Raw genomic sequence first — 22,298 nt, forward strand, 5'->3', positions numbered from 1 at the left:
GTTATGTAATTAAAATGGGTAAAATGACATTTTTTTCAGACTAAGTTCCCATGGTCTTTAAGCTTTTAATCATTACTTCGGGTGATTAATATTTTTTCCAACCTGCAACTACCTTTAATAATGTGCAGTATTTTTTTGTACGTTTAAAGATTGTTTACATTAACCTAGTATATATCATGTTTGTCCCTGTATAGGAAAAGTTAACCAGCGAATCGTAGGCACTGGAGAAACAATCATTCGGCAATACCCATTTGGTTTAAGCCGGATATTTATGAAAAGATTTATGTATGACTAATTTTCTACCATTGTTATTTGTTTCACAAACAATCTTCATCTTATCGAATAATGGATAGTATGATTAAAATTGTAAACAATTTTGCCAACTGCTAATGTTTGTTCATTACAGGACATGATTTGGCTAATACATGCGGATGTACTACGGTAACCGCAAACTACATGTACCCAAAGCTGTATAAGATGTCAGTGGCTCGAACATAATAAACAAGCACTTATATTGATTTTTAAAGCTTGCCTATACATACGATATAAATGAAATCTATATTTTTTAAAACCAACCTAAATAATTGAGACTGTGTTTTTGTGGGCGGATCTAGAAGTTGTAACGGGGGGTCCACCCCCTACGGAAAAATTCTGATTAAATTCCCATACAAATGAAAGGCCTCGGGTCCCCAATTCTTACGGAAAAAAATATGATTAATCGGACCCCTCTGAAAATTGATGGTTCTAAACAATTAGTTTATAAAGTCATTTTTAAACTTATATTCAAATAGTTAACTAATTGGTATCAATTGAAATTCAAAATAAAATTGTTTATTTTCATATTACATGTATATCTCATTCAATTTTTCACAGAAATCTTCCCTCTTTGGAATCGAGATAAATATTTAATGTGTTGTAAGCCAATTGTGAGGAAAGTACTGTCCAATATTACCAAGGTTCCAAACGTGATTCATCGTTCAGAAATGATATCACTATCACATTGTCTCGTTGCATTTTATTTTTATTCCCTCAAATAGCTACTATAAATCGCCTCATGTATTGATTATCATTCATAGAAGGACATTGATTTTCATTTAGCGACATGCTTTCGGGAATGTAATATGTTTTATCCCTTAGAGCCCTCGGAAAAAGGCTGAAAAGCCCTGTAGAAACTGTGTTTGCCAATGGTGAACTAAGTGGGGAATGTGATATTTCTTGTTAGGAATAATGTTGTTAAGAAGTGTGGCCATCAAACTGTCAATTTCGTGTAATGGATAATATGTCTTCAGAAGCAACATTATTGAAACTCAACAAACTTTATTACAAATCATACGAACGCAGGTCAATATTAACATCTTTCATAGACATTTATAAAAAGCAACAAGCTACATATATAAATAAACAATAAACATATAATTTCATAAATAGGAGGAATGGATGAAATGGCATTTCAAAATTGAAACATTTGACTTTCATAGCATTGAAAAAGAATTCTCATACATTCATAGCTTTCAACTTGCAAAACAACTTTTTCGAAATAGCTGCACACTCTTTACGGAAAGCTTGGCTAGTAAAACTGTATATCAACGGATTAATTGCACTGGATAAGAGATAAGACCGGAGAAAAAGTTGGTATAAATTTTTCTGCAAGTCGCTCTGCTTGTCGTAAAAATCCTTGTCTGTGTACCGTATTATGACAATAACACAGTACGGTACAAAAGTTAACACGTACGCCAACGTCACAGTGAAAAGCATGAATGTTGTTCTTCCGGTATGATACGTACGTCCGTACCGACAAACCTCACTCGGAAGGGTCTGGGAGGATATGAATGACGCTTGGCGCGAAACGCTCCTCGGTTTCAACAACGTGTTTCTGGGGGATTTTTTAGCGTCGGCTAACCCAACGTGAAGAACGTTACACTCTGGCAAGCTGGCAGACCGCTTACGGTGTTCGGAGTTTATCAAGCTGTTCTGTACTTCGTTAATTTTGGATAATGTTCGGCAAGAATTTTCGTGTCTCATTCCATTGACTTTAGCAGGCAAGGAGTCCACGGATCTGTTCATACTGTATTTGTTATTCTTCAGAGTATTGTACGACTTTTCACTCGAGAAACTCTCCTGCCTCACCAACCTAGCACAGAATTTGCTGCCTTTCCCCGCATTTAACGGGATGCTGTCCTCCTCCATATTAGTTGTACTAGAGTATGAACAGAGACTTGGCCTCCGTTTGAAGGTTATCACAGTGCTCCAACTACGTTTTGGACTCAGACTGCCGAACTGTCGTCTGCGGTATATCCTCATACCAATCATGGCATACAGCACGATAAACATTATGTCGATTATCACATTCGAACATAAGAGATACATGCCGTATAAAAACGGATAGATGGCATTCTCGCCCTCGCGGAAATCATCATCGATGAGACAGGTCTTTAAGGAAAACTGGCCATTTTGAATTGTCTGAGTTCCGTATAACAGAACACTTGGCCAGCATGTCAATGCAGCCAAGATTATGGACAACACAACCACAAATTTGGCTCGCGAAACGCTGAAAGGCTTCGTTTTGAACGTACACCAAATTCCAATGAATCTGTCAATGGCTATTCCTATGAGAACAATGGAAGAGGCAGCATTCATGAAGAACGTCACAAACCTGGAACTTTTGCACAAGGCGGGGTAATCAAAAGACATATAGTTTGTCAACAGAAAAAGCTCGGTGGGAAGAGAGACAACGTTATTTAATAAGTCGAACCACGAGAGAGCAAGCACAAACAGCGTCGACGGTTTCCGTCTCCGCCGCCATTTTTTGGTGTACACGTGACACACAAGACAATTACCGGGGACTCCAATAAGAATTAGGACTACGACGTAAACTAAGGACGGAATAAGATGGCGGCTGAACAGATCGGCCGAAATTCTTTGTCTTGATTCTTCTGCCAAGAACTGCGTCCCATCCGTTGTAGAGGTGTTCATGATGCGTGTGTTGCTTCTATTGTCAAAGGTCTAAAGCTCCACCACAGACTGTCATCATATCTGAAAGACAAACAACCATATGTTTTCAAACACAATGACTGCAATATTTATTTATTACAACTGATTAGTATCTGGCCTATCATACACGTATATACAAACAATCCTTTAATTGTGAGGATAGACTTCCAATCTATTACTGTAAATGCTACTACCTACAAATACTTTCATCGAGCTTCAATTTCATTCGCGGATTGTCATATTCTTTACTCCCCCATAACTGCAATGACATTATCATTATGTGACCTACTGTTTCGACGTCATCGTCAGACATACATGTATGACAATGCCACCGAAGTATAATATCCTGTGTAGGAAGACATCGAGTTGATGCCCATGAGTTTATCCGTGGGTTTGAAAGCAATTTGGCTAATAATATTACAAATGATGAAAAAAAAAAATCATAATAATCATACCGTCGACCAAATAATTGAAATATAATTCCCCGGGAGACACAAATATCACACAACGCAGAGAAACCAAACTGTAGTCATAAGAATAACGTCCAAGGACATTGATCCACTATTGTACAAAGCAGGTGCTCCCCTCAGATAGTCCATTTGAAAGCTTTAAAGTTTGACCTGGATAGATCAAGCTAATAATCGGATTAGCGCAGTTCAAATCGAAGCTTTTTCAATAGTGTACAGACGTTAAATCGTAAAATCAACAGCCAATGAACATTAATATTTAATCCGAAGCACTTAGGTTCTCGACTCTCACAAGGTTTGGTAAAGCAAAGAAAAAACCCAGACCAAGGTCATCACATTGGAATAATTTAATCACTACATTCAGCAAAAGCTGAACGATTTCCGGTTTGTTAACAAATGGGTATAATTGAATATTCGACCTCTTTGAATTAGTACATGTAAAACAGACAATCAGGATTGCACGTACGTTTCTGTGCTCTTGTAAATGCTACAGAACCAAAGTTAATGCAGTATATTTACTTGCAGTTCACAACATTAAAGAAATTCATGACGTATTTACGTATTTTATATTTTCGTTTGTTCTAGATAAAACACATTGAAAATGTTCTCAAACATCGGCAGTTGCCAAACTTTTGAAGTTAGAAAAGAAAGCAATCATTAACATATTTTAGTCTCAAATTCCAGATACATGTTTCTGGTCTGGATAACCAAAAGTACCTTCTTACAGTAAGGCAAAGATCATTTATTCAATAAAGTAATTAGTGAACTAGATAATCAGCTAGACGTCCAGTGATCACCTAGATCATAATCAAGTTTGATCGTGACATATTGCTTGGGTCGAGTTCTTCACGACAAAATGACCCTTTGTAAAGACTGAGGTCCTCAATGCTCGTATATTACCCACCGATTGATTTTGCAAACGCCGCAGATTTTTTTTATTTCCGTTGCTAGGAATCAAATGTCATGCCTACTTCTCTTAATTGGTTAATTAATGAATGAAGCATACTGGACGACGGCGAAAAATGGATGATTGATTTCTTTTTCCAAGGAAATTGAATGTAAAGTCATTAAATTGACTGACATCTGCAGTACAAATCAATTAATTAGATTATTAGAAACGAGGTGTGATGAAGACGGCGCTTTGGAATTAAGGCAAATGCACACAATCGCACCTCCTTGGGCCTTCACGACAAGTATGATCATATGTGTACAAACTTAGAACATTAGCTTTTCCAACTAGCGGAGACACAAACACTCATATGCTTCCATAAAACACCCGTATCCACGTTTTCTACAAAATTTAGAAACGTACGAATCCAGGAACATGTACTACATTTCATCATTATCATACTAATGAACTCTTATAAAATAATACAGTTACTGGATACGTAATTTTATGTGAATAGGTGTTAAAAATTAAAACAATCTACCGTGTGGTCGGAAATGACTTTCATTAAATCGACTAAAAACAAGACAATATGCTAGCACATTCGGTTGAGATGATTCAGCTTAAAGATTCTTTACAATAACCCTTCAAAGGAATATATTAATAGTTAATCACTTTTTATTTGCGAAGAGTATATCTCGCGAGTGCCGCAGCGAAATTTTCTCCCACGAAAATATTTGCAGAAAATATTTCAAACTTTAATGTTACAAAATAGAGCTATATAGAACCATTTTACTAAGAGCTTGGACTATGGGGAGTTATGTCAAACAGCAATGTGACGTTAGCATGTCTATTTCATTGCTAGCCACTCTGCAATGACTCTTTGAAATCAACTAGATTTGTTTGGCTTTTGAGTTAAGTCTACGCAATCGGTGCACATTTCGTTTGAAACAGCGTAATTTTTAACTTGTTTTGACGCAAGAAATAGAAAGCTACGTCCTACTGAAAGTCCAAGCACTTGTTAAAATGGCTCTTTTTTTCAGATAAGGTTTTATCTTTTGACTATAACTATTGTATCATTGATCTTTTAAGAATTCAAAATAGCAAGAATTCACCATGCAACGATTCTTAAGTCAGTATCTCTAGACTTATTTTTAATCATGTACGTATCTTCTGAATCCGTGCGTGCACGGGTAAATGCCTTTCAGTAAGTTTATGAAAACGACACCTATTCTAACGACGAGGGAAAAAAATTAATAGTGGGGGGATAGGATACCTTGGTGATAGACGTGATAATCAGGGAGAGGAAATGACATTGTGGACACGGCGGCACGAACGACCACTCACGGCCTACGATCGTTGAACTGCGTATTGGTATGAAATGAGAGGAATGAATGAGATATTAGCACGTCAACCGGTTATATAAGTTTAGGGTAATCATTTGCCAACGAAAAACGTGTTCGAAGGGTGTCAGTTTTAATCAAAAGATGTGCAACAGATGATGCAATTTTCTTGTTCACCGGTTTGTAATTTCTTGACCTATCATTTTTCTTAATCATTTAAGAGGATGTTCTTAAAATTAGAGAGAGAGAAAGAGAGAGAGAGAGAGAGAGAGAGAGAGAGAGAGAGAGAGAGAGAGAGAGAGAGAGAGAATACCATTAAGTCTTTAAGGTTTAAAATAGTAAGGTATATTACAGACACTTAAAATTGTAATGATAAACAATTATGAATAAATAAATCCAGATGCACGTTCTTTAAAGAAACGGGAGATAGAGTAAGTACGGATGCGTTATTCTATAGCACCTACGCACAGACATGTCCTGAGTATCAGGCTCAAGTTGTTTTGTCTCGTTTGTAGTAAAAATGAATTGCAACAATGATAAGCGCACAGAGAGAGAGAGAGAGAGAGAGAGAGAGAGAGAGAGAGAGAGAGAGAGAGAGAGAGAGAGAGAGCTACAAAGTTCGGAGTTGTAGAGACTTTTAAAAAAAAAGTCCTACATCTAACTGGCTTGACAAGATTTAAAGTTTGTCCTCATTGTCCACAGCTTCAATTAAATTGGTTTACTGGGATGAATAAAGACCCGGGGTCCAATGTGAATTAATTGCAGTGATTTAGAGAGAGAGAAAGAGAGAGAGAGAGAGAGAGAGAGAGAGAGAGAGAGAGAGAGAGAGAGAATCTTGTTTTAATCTCGAACAATGTGTAATTCCCCTCCTTTAATTTTTCTTTGAAAAACGGAGTCAACGGATGAAATCTTGACAATGGTTGCTTTAATTGAAATATCATTTTTTTAAAAACCCGTTTGTACCCTCAGAAGATGCATTACCCTTTCTGTCCGGTTTAACTACTTTAATTTACTACAAGATAGAGACCAGAGGGCTTGTACAAAGAAATTACACGAGCAAATTGTACCCAAAAAATAAAGACAGATAAAATGAAAGGAAAACAGAGACATATTGCTTACCGAACCGGGTTTTAATCCCTAAACTATTTTTTCTTGAATATTATTCCTCTAAAATGGTGTCAACGGACTGAAGTTCGTCATTTGGATATCTATCAAGAATGGACGAAAACATTATTCTTCCTAAAGAGAATTATATTCGTAACACTATCTGTCCTGCCAGTCTATATTTAACGTATGCTTCCATTGCCTTAAATGAGCCTGGGATTTACTCAGATGTTAAGTCCCCCCTTCACATTAACAGGACGAACGCAATCAATATTAGCAGTGTTGGCTGAATGAGAAGGACGCCATCATAACGAAAAGGTTGTCAAAAACGGGCGAACCCACTATGCATCTACCGAGACAACTCTATCGAAAATCCAGGAATGGATGACAATTTTTAATTAGAATAATCGTCCGTGTGGTAATGTTGATACGGCCCCCATGAATTGTTGGGTTGTTAGACACTTTGACCGAACTTACATAGATTGGACTGTGGGTTGTGGACAGTATACAAAATGAATACATATTCCCGTGAGTATGATAATCCCCGCCAACAAAAATGTCAACCACATGGATTAATCCGAATAAAAAGCATAAACACAGGGGCGTAAGGGATACTTAGAATGCCAGAAATGATCAATTGCTGGTACTGAATAGGAAATTTGAAAATTAAAAGAAAATATAGTGCACATCTTTGTACATGTATTATTTGAAAAAATAATTACATCGAAATATTGGCGGCATAAAAACAGTGCGGTTAAACAAATCTGAAATCGTACTTTCTACCAATTAGCACTTGTTTCTAAAATATTAACTTATTCACTCAAATGAATTGTACTGGAATAAAAAATTGTTAAAGAATCGTTGTGCTCAATTATAATACTCAGACAATTTTTCACGACTTAACTAAGGTATGAGCACGGATAAAACAATTTCACCACGATGGCGGGGTTTTTGCGGAAGGCCCTGGGAAATCTCCTAAAATCATTCGTAATACGTCAATTTTAACAAACGAAGCTGATATAACGAATTGATTCTGTGTCCCGCAAAGTTAGTTTAAGAAATATTTTATTCAAATATATATTAAGTGAACATAAATTAAACAGCAGAAGTTGAGACATTACAAATTTCCATAAAAGTTTATACTTTTCATTAGAAGCTGTTTTTTTGGTATATGGTATGTACTCCTTATCGAAATATTACATACGGTGTATAACGTATCGAATTCGAATTTTTAATCACTTAAATATTTTCTGAGGATTTTCAATAGTTTTTAATTTGGAAACATGTACTATGTACATGTACCGTATATTTTGCATTTCCCTTTTTTTTTTACACATTTGTTATACGAATGTAACGAATTACTTACGTAGCTTGCAAAGTGAATTCATAGAGATGCAGGCATTAGCTATAACTGGGTTTATATTGTATTTAACGAATATCGTCTTGTACAGATTTCTGATTGCAATAATTTGATTAGTGCAACGCCATTTAAGAATATAAATAGAAAAGGTTGCAAAGTTATCTGTATAACAAATCTTCCCAGCCCAGAAAAGCTCTTATTACAAATATACGTAGTTGATATTTGTAACATATGCGAAAAACTTCGACGCTTTTAATTGATTAGTCGAATGAATCAATTCAGTTTATCTGTAAAACATTGAGCTTCTACTGCCGAAAACTCCTTTTGTGTTGTACTTAAACTCTGACAACTACGATGTTGACGTGCAAATGAGTTGTCGATTTAGGACATCGTTCTTGAACTTCATGAATATCTAGAATATCAAGGTTATTGAGAGAGAGAGAGAGAGAGAGAGAGAGAGAGAGAGAGAGAGAGAGAGAGAGAGAGAGAGAGAGAGAGGGGGGTGGGGTGAGATGCACAACCTTTATGTACAATGCACGCAAGAGATAATTAGAGAAGAATGGAGGGAGAAAGAGAGATTATGCCTGAGAAAATAGTTACACGGATAAGTAATAATTAAGAGATATGAAGTCATAATTCTTTTTAAATCAATAAATGAATAAGAACAAATAACCATATATACTGAATAAATATGAAAGAAAAGCAGTCGGAATAGTGACTTTGATACTCTGATATTCTGAACAAATGATTTTTTTTTCACTCCAAACACTCCATCACACTATGCACGGGTACAAAAGTCAAAGGCCTGTACTATTGATAAGGAACTCTAATTAACGGCTTTATTGATCGCTTTTACTTTCTTTTGGATCTGCTTCATAGTTTTAGAATGATCACTAATTGGTTTTACGGTCTTTGCTATTTGACTGCTTGCATTCATGCATAGGCACGCTTAAAGAACCTAGGCATCATGAAGAACAAAATTGTGCACAAAGTTAATTAAAGAGGCTAAAAAACCATGAAAGCCATTTGTGAAAGTGTAGCCATTCATATTGGCTTTTTTCCTCTTCTTTTGCACTCGTCTTATTCTTCGTCAATCGTCGTAATGCAGACAAATGGCCGTTTCTTAAGCTGCAAACGTCGTTCATTTTAAACCACTGTCCTTAAAACACCAAACCATCCTTCTCCTCTACGTCAACAAAACCCAATATTCTTAAATGAGGAAATCGGAAAAATTCAATTCATTCTTTAGAACTTGAAGTAGTTTAAGAATTATCGCATATACATGTACACGGTTCACGTAATTAAATAACCCATTTCCGCATTAAACCATCAGTCTGGTCATCTTAAATAGTTAAATTTTCACAAACTAAAAAATATAGTACATCAAAAGTGTGTTTATATGATAGAGCCATAGGAACTCTTGTTATTCTATTTTACAGATTCAATATATCTGCTTTTTAAAATGAAAAAAACCCCACCAAAACAGTTTGTTTTACTGTAAAATTTCACCGTCAAAATTATCGTCTGAAATCCTTTACTGTTTAAAAAAGCTAAAATTCAAAAATTTTAGGGGAATGAAAACACAAGAAATATGTTTTTTTTAAAAAAGGAACTTACTAAGACTTTGCAGCAAATGCATCTTCGTTTTAACATCATCACGTTGAATTCACATTGAGGAGATGTATATACACAATACTGAAGCACTAGAATTATCGTGCAAGAGGAAACAACTTACTTTATACACCATTAACATTCTCCGCCAAACTTCAAGAGAACTGTATCACCTTCCAAAGAACGAGTAAAAAAGAGAACCTGTTTGTTATTTCTTTTCGGATCCAATCGTTAAAAAATCGATTTGATTTAGTGCTTTTCAAATATTAAACAATGGAATCCTTTTGTGAAGTAGCGAAACGCCGTCACGATCCGAACGCACCCTCCTCAGCCCGACAAGAGACTTCATGCATAATAAACGAAATTATGAGTACTCTTTGAGATCAAGTACAGGTACATGTAAACTACAAATATGGCAAACAATAGAAGCATATAGAAAATTATGCAAGAACGATTTTTTCTTTCCTTTTAAAGTTAACCTCTCTCTCTCTCTCTCTCTCTCTCTCTCTCTCTCTCTCTCTCTCTCTCTCTCTCTCTCTATTTTTTAAGTATTTCAACATCCGGTAGCTTGATAGTATACATAATTAACAGTGATCTACTGGCTAAGAGGACAAAGCATATTTATTGTCCCCCTTGACAGCAAACAATTATTTCCCCCGGCTTCGACTCGGAAATGGGCTGCTATATATCTTGGGACAATTCACGTGCTATTGTCCTCAAACATGTAGCCAACCAGTAGATATTGTCATTATTTTGTACTTTAAATCGAGTATGTTCATTGAAAAAAAGTCAAAATCCTTTTTAACACTCTCTCTCTCTCTCTCTCTCTCTCTCTCTCTCTCTCTCTCTCTCTCTCTCTCTCTCTCTCTCACACCTTTATTTTACAGCATTTGACATATTTAGACTAAAAAGACATTTCTGCAAGAAAATCTGATGAATGTGATAATATTAGTTCAACAGATTTTATCTTCCTTTCAAAATATTTGGTCAGCTTAGTTTAGTTATTCTAAAAGCACAATGCCCATGTTTAAACACCCACTAACGCACAAACATTTCGATAAAAATGAATTAAAATAGCAACAGTTTGAGCATGTCTCTGTGGATCGTGATTTCGAAAAGAAGTAAAATAATTGAATGTTCTATCAGTTACACCCACTCGTACTCGTCACCCTACCCCCCCCCCCCCACCCCCACCCCTCTCCGAACTTGCATCTTCGATATGTTGCAATTGATTGTCTAGCCACAATGATCGAAATTATATCACATTTTGCTATTAAATAGGAACAAATCACTGAATACAAAATATAACACAAATATAAGAATGGCTTTTTGTGTTTAAAAAAAACCCAATCAAATAGATTACTGTAAAATAACTCTGGGCGTTGCTTTTCGGGGGTGTGGCTTCTTGGAAAAATTGGGAAATTTGTTTTCGCTCCAGACAAAAATAATTTTCAGAGAATTCTTACAGTGTACCTTGTTCTTGTGTATTTAAAAAAAGAGAAACTGGGATCTATGTTCTATTTAATCTAATAAATAAATCTAGAAATATTGAAATGAGTTTTAGTAAGTATTCTTTTTCGACCAATCAATATCCCTACATTTACATGTGAATGCACATTGAACCGTTTCGTATTGCAGACGATATGTCGTTGGTTCTATACATATATGAATACTTTGATATTGTAGCTGTCATAGCTATACATATCGGCAGATCTTATCCTAATGGATATTTAGTTCTAGGGATACGTAATGTCGTAAATAGATTGTTATTAGTGTCCATCAATTTCTATTCCTCCGTTAACTCAGATAGACAGAATTCCGTTGGACTACGTTAGATTAGATGCAATAGTTATTAACTAACCAGGGACCATTAACACGATAAGCCAGAGTAAATTGTCCTGATCAGCTTGTATATCTATTGTGAAAGATTGAATTATATAAGGAATAAGGAATCATTCTTTGAGTATTATGAAGTGATAATTTTGGTCGGAGCGTGATCAAATCCAATAAAGCCTGAAGGGCTTTATGATAGATTTGATCACGCCCCGACCGAAATTATCATCTCATAATATTCAAAGAGTGATTCCTTATTACTTATATTTATATAATTTTTAGCCATCGTGCGATTAAATATTTAAATATAAATAAGCATACCCCGCTGGGGCCTCAATTTGGCGTCATTTGTTTTATGGGTTATATAGTACAAAATCGATACGTAGTGTTAGACACTGGAAAATGTAAATATATGGAAATATAAAGATAGATAGGTATTAAAGCGGTGTTCTATTTCAATGTTAATAGTAATGCATTGATAAGCTGCGATATCAACGGTCGATTTTGCTCTCTCTCTCTCTCTCTCTCTCTCTCTCTCTCTCTCTCTCTCTCTCTCTCTCTCAATCGTCAAGATATATATTAACACAATCCTGACAGCTATATATTGATCCTTGAGGGATGATACAGCAGACAATATAAAAAAAAATACACGTGTAGACACAGTTGTTTAAATCATTGAATACTAAGTAATGCATTATTATTGGACACATTTACATTTTGTGTTACAAGTTTCAATGAGAAATACATGTACAATATATAATGCAACTATACACTTCCTGTAACTACCCCCCCCCCCCCCCCTCCTCATTCCCCAACAACCCATCTCTCCCCTAAAAGAAGATAAATTGATAAAAACGGTATACTAGTATCTAATACATATAATTTTTAGTAAATTTAGTGTAGGCCTGAATTTCGTCACAGATTTCTGGCTACAATAAAGTAGAAAAGTCCTCCGAGATGTATGGTGACGCAGAGACATTCATTTTTTTTCCTCCCTGGAGAAAGGGGGGATGGATAAAAATAATCTGACAATTTCCCCTAATTCTTCCAGGAGCTGTCCAAATAATACGAAAAGGTGGCGATTCTTTCTGTGAAATTCGTCTCGATAGTTTCACAAATGTGTTTAGTCATGCGAAGATGCGCGCAAATTCGTGACGGCGTTTTGACTCATCAATACATATCCCCTTTCAGTAAATGACATGTTCTTACGATATATGGGGAAGACGTGTTTGAACAACGCTGATTACAGAGCAAATACTGGGATGATCAACTCTTATAAATGAAGGTGTTATTTTGGGGCTAGCTGCTGTAGGAATGCTGAGTATTAAATGCCCATTTCGCATTTGCATTGTCCCTACTAGATAAATATTACATCATCAATTGTGTACTAATTCTCTACAATTATAGCAGTATGTTATCAATTTATGTTTCTCCACCGTTTTGTGTAACCTAACATTTATTTATCGCGGTTTAAGCAAATACACAAAAGGAACGTTTTCCGATATTTTGTTGAAATTTAAGTCTTGGGTGGTTGTAATAATAAATCAAAGTACTGAAGTACTGACGGGAGTTGATTTTATCGATAATATTTTATATTAAAATCAGTTTATCTTGCATGGCAATTAGTTTCTAGTTTGTATTTGAATTACGCACTTTTTTATAATATGAATTTTTAGACTTTTCCGACAAGAATTTCAAGAAATCCCATATGAATCATGTTGTGTAATATTTAAAGATAGATTTCAACTACTAGTATGTATTAGTTATCAAAACGATTCTAAAAATTGTATGGATCCAAGCACTATTGATATCGAACTCTAGTCTCGTTTAACTAGACGCTCGGCTGTCTCCGTTAATATCCGACAAGCAAGAGAGCCCCCTCTCTACTTGTCGCAGATTTACGGAGACAGCCGAGCGTCTGGTGAACGAGACTATATTAACTCTGGCATAGGAATACATGAGACTACAAAAATATTTAAATTGTTCGCAGTATATAAAATTTGACTATTTTCAATGTGTTTATAGATACGTTTCCTTGAAAAACAATGCTTCAGCATACATTACATCGAATTTTTTTCTATTACTTTCAAGAACTTAGTCTTGTCAGCGGTGATGATTTGTGCTTAGGTCAAAACACTGTTTCACTTTCGGTTTGCCAGAGTAACTGAATAGGAAAGTTGATTGGAATCACCTCCCAAAAAGCATATCATAAACGGAGACAGAATTAATTATGACACAAATAATCTAATTCCATCGCTTTATTAGCAAAGTGGACTTTTATAAACTAATATTTCACTCAAATGAAGATAATACAATCCCAAATTCCACATAATAATTGATCTACATGTAGCAGTGCTATCATTATCAGTTATATTTAAGCCCCACCCCCCCCCCCGCCCACACCATTTAACTTCACACTAATATTAATTGCACGTCATCTCCCCCCCCCCCCCCCACTCTCCAGTCCTCACCCATTGATCAACATTGTTTGTTTAAAAATCGCAACAACAATAATGGTCATGTTTCAGTTACATACCAATCAATTTATTTTTACACTGTTATGACTCACTGCTTGACATTTTAAGGACATGCTCAGCCTGTATTAGTCTTAATATTGATTAGCAAATCTGAAATGATGCAATGTCTAATTATAACAACTCATAAAAATATCCTTAGTAATTTTCATGAATCATAACGCATTTCTCATATCCATAAATATTCAATTCCAATGCTGTCGTAGACGTGAGTTACTATTACTACATGTAATATCATAACATCATGTAGATTTACATGTTTTCATTTGCAAAGCAGATAAAGCCATTTTAACAAGACCTTGGACTTTTAGTAGGACCTCGCTATCTATTTCCTGCGTCAAAACATGTTAAAAATGACGCGGTTTCAAACGAAATATGCACCGATTGTGTAGTCTTAGCTCAAAAGCCAGACAAATCTTGTTGATTTCAAAGAGCCATGGCTGAGTGGCCAACAATGAAATAGACAGGCTTACGTCACATCGCTGTTTGACACAACTACCCCAAGTCCAAGCTCTTGTTAAAGTGGTTCTATTAAAAAGACAAACCTGTTGCGAATATATAGAACGTCATTCCTTCAATGACTTCCGATCCATAACTAGCCATTTCCCAGTCGCATTGGCGATAACATAAGTTGCCGTAAACTTTTAACTTTTTCTTTATTTAGCTTAAGGCACTGAATCGATACCAACTTCACTTAATTCGCTCTAATACAATAATTTTGGGTCGATGTTATGACACTTCATTTATTTATCGCCTGTAATTGAGTAACAATGATTTGGGTTTCAAAGCATCTATTTCAAGATATCAAATAGCTTCCCGAGTAAAATTCAATTTATTCGAGAGATCATAACCTTCTCATACGCAAATATTTTGATTGTACATTTTTCTTGCAGATGTTAAAGAGCTGTGGGCGAAATTTCATATTCGCCGTTCAAGTCTAGAAGAAAGGCATTCACCATAAGCAGAAAAGGGGTGGTGTTTCTAAGATATCGAATAAATGTATGAATGATTACTATATACCTATATTATTATGCATTCAAAAATAAATGGTCTAAATCACCGGTTCGGATTTTAAAGAATAAATTAAAAAGAATAATTATCTTTCATTAGTTTTCTGTAAGGGGTGTCCATCGCGTTTAACAGACCTAGATTAATGGCATGGATTTAAACATGTTTAAGATATGCTACTCCGTTAAAATGTTAATGGGATTCAGCGTCTATAGATTGCACTGAGTGGGTTTTTTTTATACCGTAGAGTGTACAGACATGAACATTAAATTCAATCTCGGGACACATTCACATGATTCAATTCATATGAAACAAGTATTCAGAGGCAAATGAGTAAATATCAGAATATAAGTAATTTACGTCCCTGAAAGTGCTGAATAGGTCTTAGGTAAAAACAATTCAATGAATCTTTTTTTTTCAAGAACAAATTCGTTAGTTACATGCAGTTAGTTAAAACTAAACAAAAATGAATCGTGTAAAATTAATTTTTTTATCACCGGTTATTCAATTTAAAAAAAAATATTTTAACTTGCTTGATCTGTAGTTTCTCAACCTAAGGTTACACAGCAAGTTTTAAATGAATCCAACAAACCATAACTGTTACAGAAAGAGAAGAAATCTGGAAAACGAAGTTCGGGCAGAATGACTGACATACAGTGATATTGATAAAGCCCCTCCGGTTTTCCGGTACAGGGCTAATAGGTAACTAAAGCTTACCGTGGGTTTGTAATTGTATAAGCTGTTACAGTGTAACTAAATAGTAAGGCCTTTATCGGCCCCGAAACACATTGCGTGTCTACTCACAGTCACTGAATCAAATCAAGGTCAGTGTGGAAAGTGTAACATGTAATTGAGTTAAGACTGAATTACAAGTAAAACATTTTCCAAGTATCAAAATTAAGACTAATTATCCTATATATTATAATGCAGAAGCTGAAATAAAAAGGAAATAACTTAAAACTAGTTTACGTATTTTTCCTCATCACGAACATGGCACTATTGGCGAATCATATTATCAACAAGAGTGTGGGGGAAATTCTACAGAATTCCACACGTTCATGTTTTCTACCAAAACTTGTCATGCCATTTATTTATAGTACTTCACGATTCTCTAGTTCATCGAGTCGACATTGGTTTGATTACACCTACATCATATGTTGCATCGCAAAACACGACTTTATTCATTATTGCAGCGAAGACCCCCCCCCCCCCCCCCTTACACACATGTACACAGACCTCTATTTTTGTAACCCCATCCCATTTCCACATCAACACGCACAATTATATTACACAGGCCAGTAATATCAAATCAATACAAGTTAGATAAACTATAAAAAGAGAAGAAAAAAGTAAATTAAATATATCTCGTCTTACCAAGTTTTCCTCCCGAAGACTTCCGGTAAAGTAAACCAGCACTGTTGACAAAATTACGCAACGAGTCTCCAGGACGGGAATTTACGGGCTGTCAATTTCAGTTCCGCTTTGTGTCGTCACATGGCAAACACTCCCACGTATTTCATTCATAAATCACACCTGGATACAAGGCTTCGTGTACACAATCAAATCGTCTCAGGTAACTAAATTTTAACAGCATTTTTGTTATCATCCCAGATAATAAACCCGTAGCACCCACAAAGGACATATCGAGTTGATTTTATTCAATTTGGGCATTTATAACTATCATCCAGTGCCCTGTGGAATTTTGCTGAATTTTTTTTATATGGCGAAGTTTTTTTCTTACATCCGTACCGAAGAGTTATGTCATCATACAGGAGACCCTTTGTGTGTTTACTCACTGTTAATCAAGTTGAAGTGCAGACAGAGATTAGTGAAAACAGACACCTTTATTTAATGATCGTGCAACGTTATTTTCAGCAATGACATGTCCCGTGCAATGTTGACATTAAAAAAGACCCTTTATTGCTTGACAACTAAACAAAAAGACACACAACTCTCTTATTTCTGATGACTGAATTATTTTTTACGGATATTTGTCATAGAAAACTCTACAGTTAGTTATCCTCGCATGTTATAGCGATATCTTATATCTTCATTTCCCCTTTCATAGTTTGTATAGTTGTTAACTTACATATTGATCGAGTGTATCCTAAGCTTTCAGATCGAGATATCGTGAAGATAGAACCATTTTAACAAGACATTGGACTTTCAGTAGGACGTAGCTATCTATTTCATGCGTCAAAACAAGTTAAAAATGACGCGTTTCAAGCGCAATATACACCGATTGCGTAGTCTTAGCTCAAAAGCAAGGCAAATCTTGCTGATTTCACAGAGCCATGGCTGAGTGGCCAGCAAAGAAATAGACAGGCCTACGTCACATTGTTGTTTGACACAACTACCCAAAGTCCAAGCTCTTGTTAAAATGGTTCTAATACTTCTGGTTTATTGTTGGTCTGTCCGAAATTATTTTCATGCTTAACGTCATCCATGGCCACGTATAATTTTCGAGGAATTAAGCGATTTTGAAAAAAAAATACTAGTATTAATAAAGTGGTTCAAATAGTCTGGATCTCATATGGGAATGCATTGTAGACCGTTCATAATGACTGCATTACTGGGACCTGATAAGAGCCTACGCCTTTAAGACCGAATGAAGAAATTCCAATTATTCATAAACCAACTATTATAAGGTTTCCAATCAATAGGCCAGTAAAATGTCTTACAGTAAGATCCCTGATGCTTTTTGAAATTTTTAGATCCGAATGGTACCCTAGTCGAAAATTGAGGGTTTTTTTTAAATAATGGCAAAAGGGAATTGATAGCTATGATACCCAATATGATTTTGAGTTTATAGTTACATGACATTGTTGTATTCTATTAAGCAAGTCTGACCTCTTTAGTTATAATACTGTTTTTCTTTTTCTATCCTTGGTTTCCACGTTAACATTGAGCGTTTTATTTAAATTTGATGTGTGGTATCTAAGAAATAAACAGCAATTAAAAATGCTCACCGGGATATGAAATTGGTTGGTCACGTGATAAAATCCCGTGAAGCCTGAAGGGCTTCTTAAATGCCGAGATTTGATCACACCAGGTTCATATCCCGGTGAACTTTTTAACATTGCTATTTATCACTTAAATTTACGTTTGGAAAAGACAATTTTTCAGATTTGTTTAGATAAATAACTAGATTTGATGTTTACAATAATCCAAGCGACAAGCGATAAGCGCGTGCTATGATCATTTTGACGCCATGGAAAAGTTCTATAATTATAGAAGTGAATGAACCATTTCAAAAGTTGTTTAAGCGAATTAATTGAACTTGAATGAATATCAGTGTATTTCTGATCTGACTGGAAAAAAATTGGAAAGTACAGCAGATACGGTAACATGCTTTGTTAACCAGTTCACAGTACCTTTGCGAAATCGTGATGCTGAAACTGCAGGAAAAATCAGCCTTTTCCTTTTGTTCTGTCAAAAATTCAATATTATCGAATTTCCTCTCACCTAATTTAGGATTTTTTTAATACCAGGTAATTGTGCGTCACCATATTTTAAATAAATTAATTAATCATTTTGAAAACTCTATGAAACTTAGAAACCTTCGATTCATGGTTAAATATTATGACTGTTAAGAACATGAACAATGAATTAATTGTCACATGATGCATTCAAGAGTATTGTAATAATCCCGGATCCTGTTTCAATGACATTTTTAAAGGTAAATAAGGTGTCACCAATTCAACAAATCGGTCAAAATTTTTGTAACCTCACTGGCTCTTTCGATGCCACTTTTCGAATAATTCAGCTATTCTATTCGGACAATATTCATTTTTTTCTTCCCATAACAGTAAATCTGTATATCCACCTCATTTTTTAGCCGGGCTCTGCTGAAAGCAGAGTTCTGGCTATAGGCGGGCAAATCGCCAATGTTTACTATTAATAGCACAACTTCAAAAGTAAACAAAAAACCAAACAGCGTCAAAGTAAAAGCTTCCGCTATGCCAAATAGTTACACAAAGAGCCACGTTTTGTCAAAAGTGTTGGCATTTTGTTTCTTTTTTTTATTTCGAGAGAATTGTCTATCTTTTTTAGTTTTCCTATTCGTAACGTGTTTTGAAAACAAGACTATGCATTTTGGACACATACAATGCGCATGAATTTCCATGAACTACTTTGCCGCGCGTTGAAGAAATGGGGATTGAATAAATAATGCTTGTTGCAAAATTCAAGGCAGCAACTGTTGAACTTTTTTCTACTAGACAGAAATATTTTTGTTTATAGCCGCTTACAAAATTTGGTCGCTCTCTGACGCTTTGCCGACATTAAAAGCATGAGAGAGAGAGAGAGAGAGAGAGAGAGAGAGAGAGAGAGATTTTTTCAGTCTTTACTACACAATATGCATAATTAAAGACACGCCAAAAGAGCCCGCCTTTCAGTACTTCAGTACTTTGATTTACATTGGTTTTGGTACATTTGTTTTGAACAAGCGCTCACATTGGTTGTTTTTTTTTATCCTTGTTTAAAAACGTAAGCGAAGAAAACTAATAGTTTCTTCATGATGAAATGAATTCATGCATACTTTGGGGTTTAAATTTAATGACATTCAATATTATAGAATATAAGATTTTGAAAAATAAGACATTAACTGCATTGTACTTCACATTAAAAAAACATTACTTCTCTATGCGTCGATTTTCATAGTTATAGTATTACTTTGCATCAATTATTCACAACGTCTATCCCACATTCCACATTTACTCTCAATTAATTTTAATTTTTCACTATGCCCTATCAAGTGCAAAATTGCAAGTACACGGTACATATATGATAACTCTTAAAGCAATTATTACGTACACTTCAACTGGGGCATATTGTAACATGCCATTTTTAATGTAAAAAGAATAATTATTCATCGTGACAACAACAACAAAAAACCTCAAAAATTGGTTTCTTACGAAAAACATTAATTGTAGACGTTCACAACCTATTATAGATCAAACACTAAATGAAATCGAAAGTTTGTTGAGAAAAATAATCATTTGTGATTAGCGGCCTCTCGGTATATTGCACTACATAAGTACGCATCCCTATATAAAAGAAAACATTCTCGAACGCACAAATGTGCACCAATCAATGTCCATGTTTCCATGTTCTCCAAACAACAAGAATTTTTAACGACCTTATGTTCTACGTCACAAGTTTCCAAATCCTATTGACCGATTAAATATTATGTGGTTTCTTTCTAGTACGATCCTTGAAACTTGGTTTTTCCGAAAATCTGATTAAGCCACTGTAATAAAAAATCACGTTGTTTGTTTTTAATGTGATGCACTAATGCATTTACTATGTATTGTTAGTCATAGTAGATTTTGTGAATGATTGAACAATTTTTTTTTCTTTTTGTTAAGTGTAATCGATAACAATAATTGAAAAATGATCAAGAACGCCCACAGCTCTACATACCAGTAACTACCGTGATAGATTCTATCTATGGGACTTTTGAATTGTACGCCAACATTTGACACTGGTCCTTATCGATGTAACACATCATAAGTATACACAATACAATAGAGAGAGAGAGAGAGAGAGAGAGAGAGAGAGAGAGAGAGAGAGAGAGAGAAGAGAGAGAGAGAGAGTAATTTTGGGCTATCTTTCTAACAATAAACAAAACAAAATACATGTAGTCTAAACCGACTTATTAATCAGTTAATTACATATGTGATTAAAAGGAAGATGTATGACAACAATTTAGAATCTATATCATGTACAATGTATACCGGACGTTTCTTCAAAAACAATACCGTAAATATTTCTGGGTGCGTTGGACTTATATCAATATCCATGACCCTGGAAGCAAACGAGCATGAAAGTAATTTGAATTACGCTGTTTATATAGGGGACTCCTATATAAGGGTGTCATTTTTCAAGTTACAAAAAAATTCAGTCTAAATATTTGAGAGTCCAGTAACGTTTTCTGAAATACAACCAGGGTTTTCAATTCTTTTTTCACGCCCGGGTCTGTATTTTTTTTATTTATTTTTTTGTGGTTAATTTATTGAATACAATAGTCTCAGTTTACAAAGTTTTATAGTCAATCTGACATACCAATAAGAAAAATAATATTATCTACAAAATAAATTTCTGACCTATCAAGGACACAATGGTGCTACAAATAGAGAATTGTTTCAAGTTTCAATGAATACAAGTGCTTTCTCTTAAAATACCCCAAATATGCTTAATTGGTGAACAACTTACATGAAATGTTTTATATTTTTATGAATAATAATTTTGTAAAGGAATATCAGCAATGGAAGTGGAGCAATTATCATATTTATATCTTTTGACTATTTTGGGGTAAGAGTGTAAGTTTATCCTGACAAGGCAAAAGTTATCCCGCGTTAGTTATAGTACTCTGATAAACACAGCCATGACGTTTTCCATAGTATTAATTGATAAATGATTTTTTTATTGTAACATTGAAGAAAATCACTCATTTTGGACCAAATGGGTATGGAGAGAGAGAGAGAGACAGAGAGAGAGAGAGAGAGAGAGAGAGAGAGAGAGAGAGAGAGAGAGAGAGAGAGAGAGAGAGAGTTTGATTACCGAACTAATCAACTGAAGAAACCCACCTCTTCCTCCATAACAGGATCTGGATCAGCAGTATTCAACAGATCATAAAGGGGAGGCTATGGCACTTATTGTATTGATGCCGTGAAGGTAACAGTCCAGATTATAGGTTACAAACATGGACCCCGAATGTTTACTGAATCTCTCGTGCGGCACACCTACAGCTGAACTGCCCGTATAGACTCATGAATTAAATCTCTATGGCTATCACCTATGTATACGCAACCCATTATTATATAATACATACTCTATTATACTTAGTCAGGTTCACACGAATATGCATGTGCTGTTTATGCACTATAATTTAGAATCAATTGACACTATTGACGGTGTATACATACAACTGGTGTGATGTTGATGTTATTCAATCAATACCTGGACTTGAAGTTTTCCATGTTTACATACTTCCCAGCTGATGGAGTGTAATTGCCTTAAAATGTGGTTATTTTTTTTTTAGCTTTTCATTTCACAAATTGTTTGTTGTTGTATTTTTAGCTAGTGCATTTGTTCAAAACCACTATGCATTGCACTTCTTATTACAGAAGGATGATGTACTATCTAGCTAGGATAATT

The 22,298-nt window shown here is 35.1% G+C and overlaps 1 protein-coding gene across 5 annotated transcripts; it reads right to left on the reverse strand.

Moving 5' to 3' along the window:
- Nucleotides 1-1,281: 1,281 nt before the first annotated feature.
- On the reverse strand, nucleotides 1,282-21,747 carry LOC128182869 (uncharacterized). Of its 5 annotated transcripts, none has more exons than XM_052851635.1 (2): nucleotides 21,728-21,747; nucleotides 1,282-3,033 (listed from the first exon to the last, which is right to left on the reverse strand). In XM_052851635.1, the coding sequence occupies exon 2, from the start codon at nucleotides 2,971-2,973 to the stop codon at nucleotides 1,495-1,497; it is 1,479 nt and encodes a 492-aa protein (XP_052707595.1). In that variant the 5' UTR covers nucleotides 2,974-3,033; nucleotides 21,728-21,747; the 3' UTR covers nucleotides 1,282-1,494. The 5 variants fall into 5 exon arrangements, with proteins under 5 accessions (XP_052707595.1, XP_052707591.1, XP_052707593.1 ...); XM_052851631.1 differs by lacking the exon at nucleotides 21,728-21,747 and adding an exon at nucleotides 16,512-16,839; XM_052851633.1 differs by lacking the exon at nucleotides 21,728-21,747 and adding an exon at nucleotides 9,887-10,064.
- Between the last annotated feature and the right edge of the window lie 551 nt (nucleotides 21,748-22,298).

Source organism: Crassostrea angulata, chromosome 5, assembly GCF_025612915.1.
Source record: "Crassostrea angulata isolate pt1a10 chromosome 5, ASM2561291v2, whole genome shotgun sequence".
Taxonomy (NCBI): domain Eukaryota; kingdom Metazoa; phylum Mollusca; class Bivalvia; order Ostreida; family Ostreidae; genus Magallana; species Magallana angulata.

What these genes read in the sequence shown, in the direction of transcription:
- LOC128182869 (XM_052851635.1), bottom strand. Translation starts at nt 2,973, where the DNA reads ATGAACACCTCTACAACGGATGGGACGCAGTTCTTGGCAGAAGAATCA.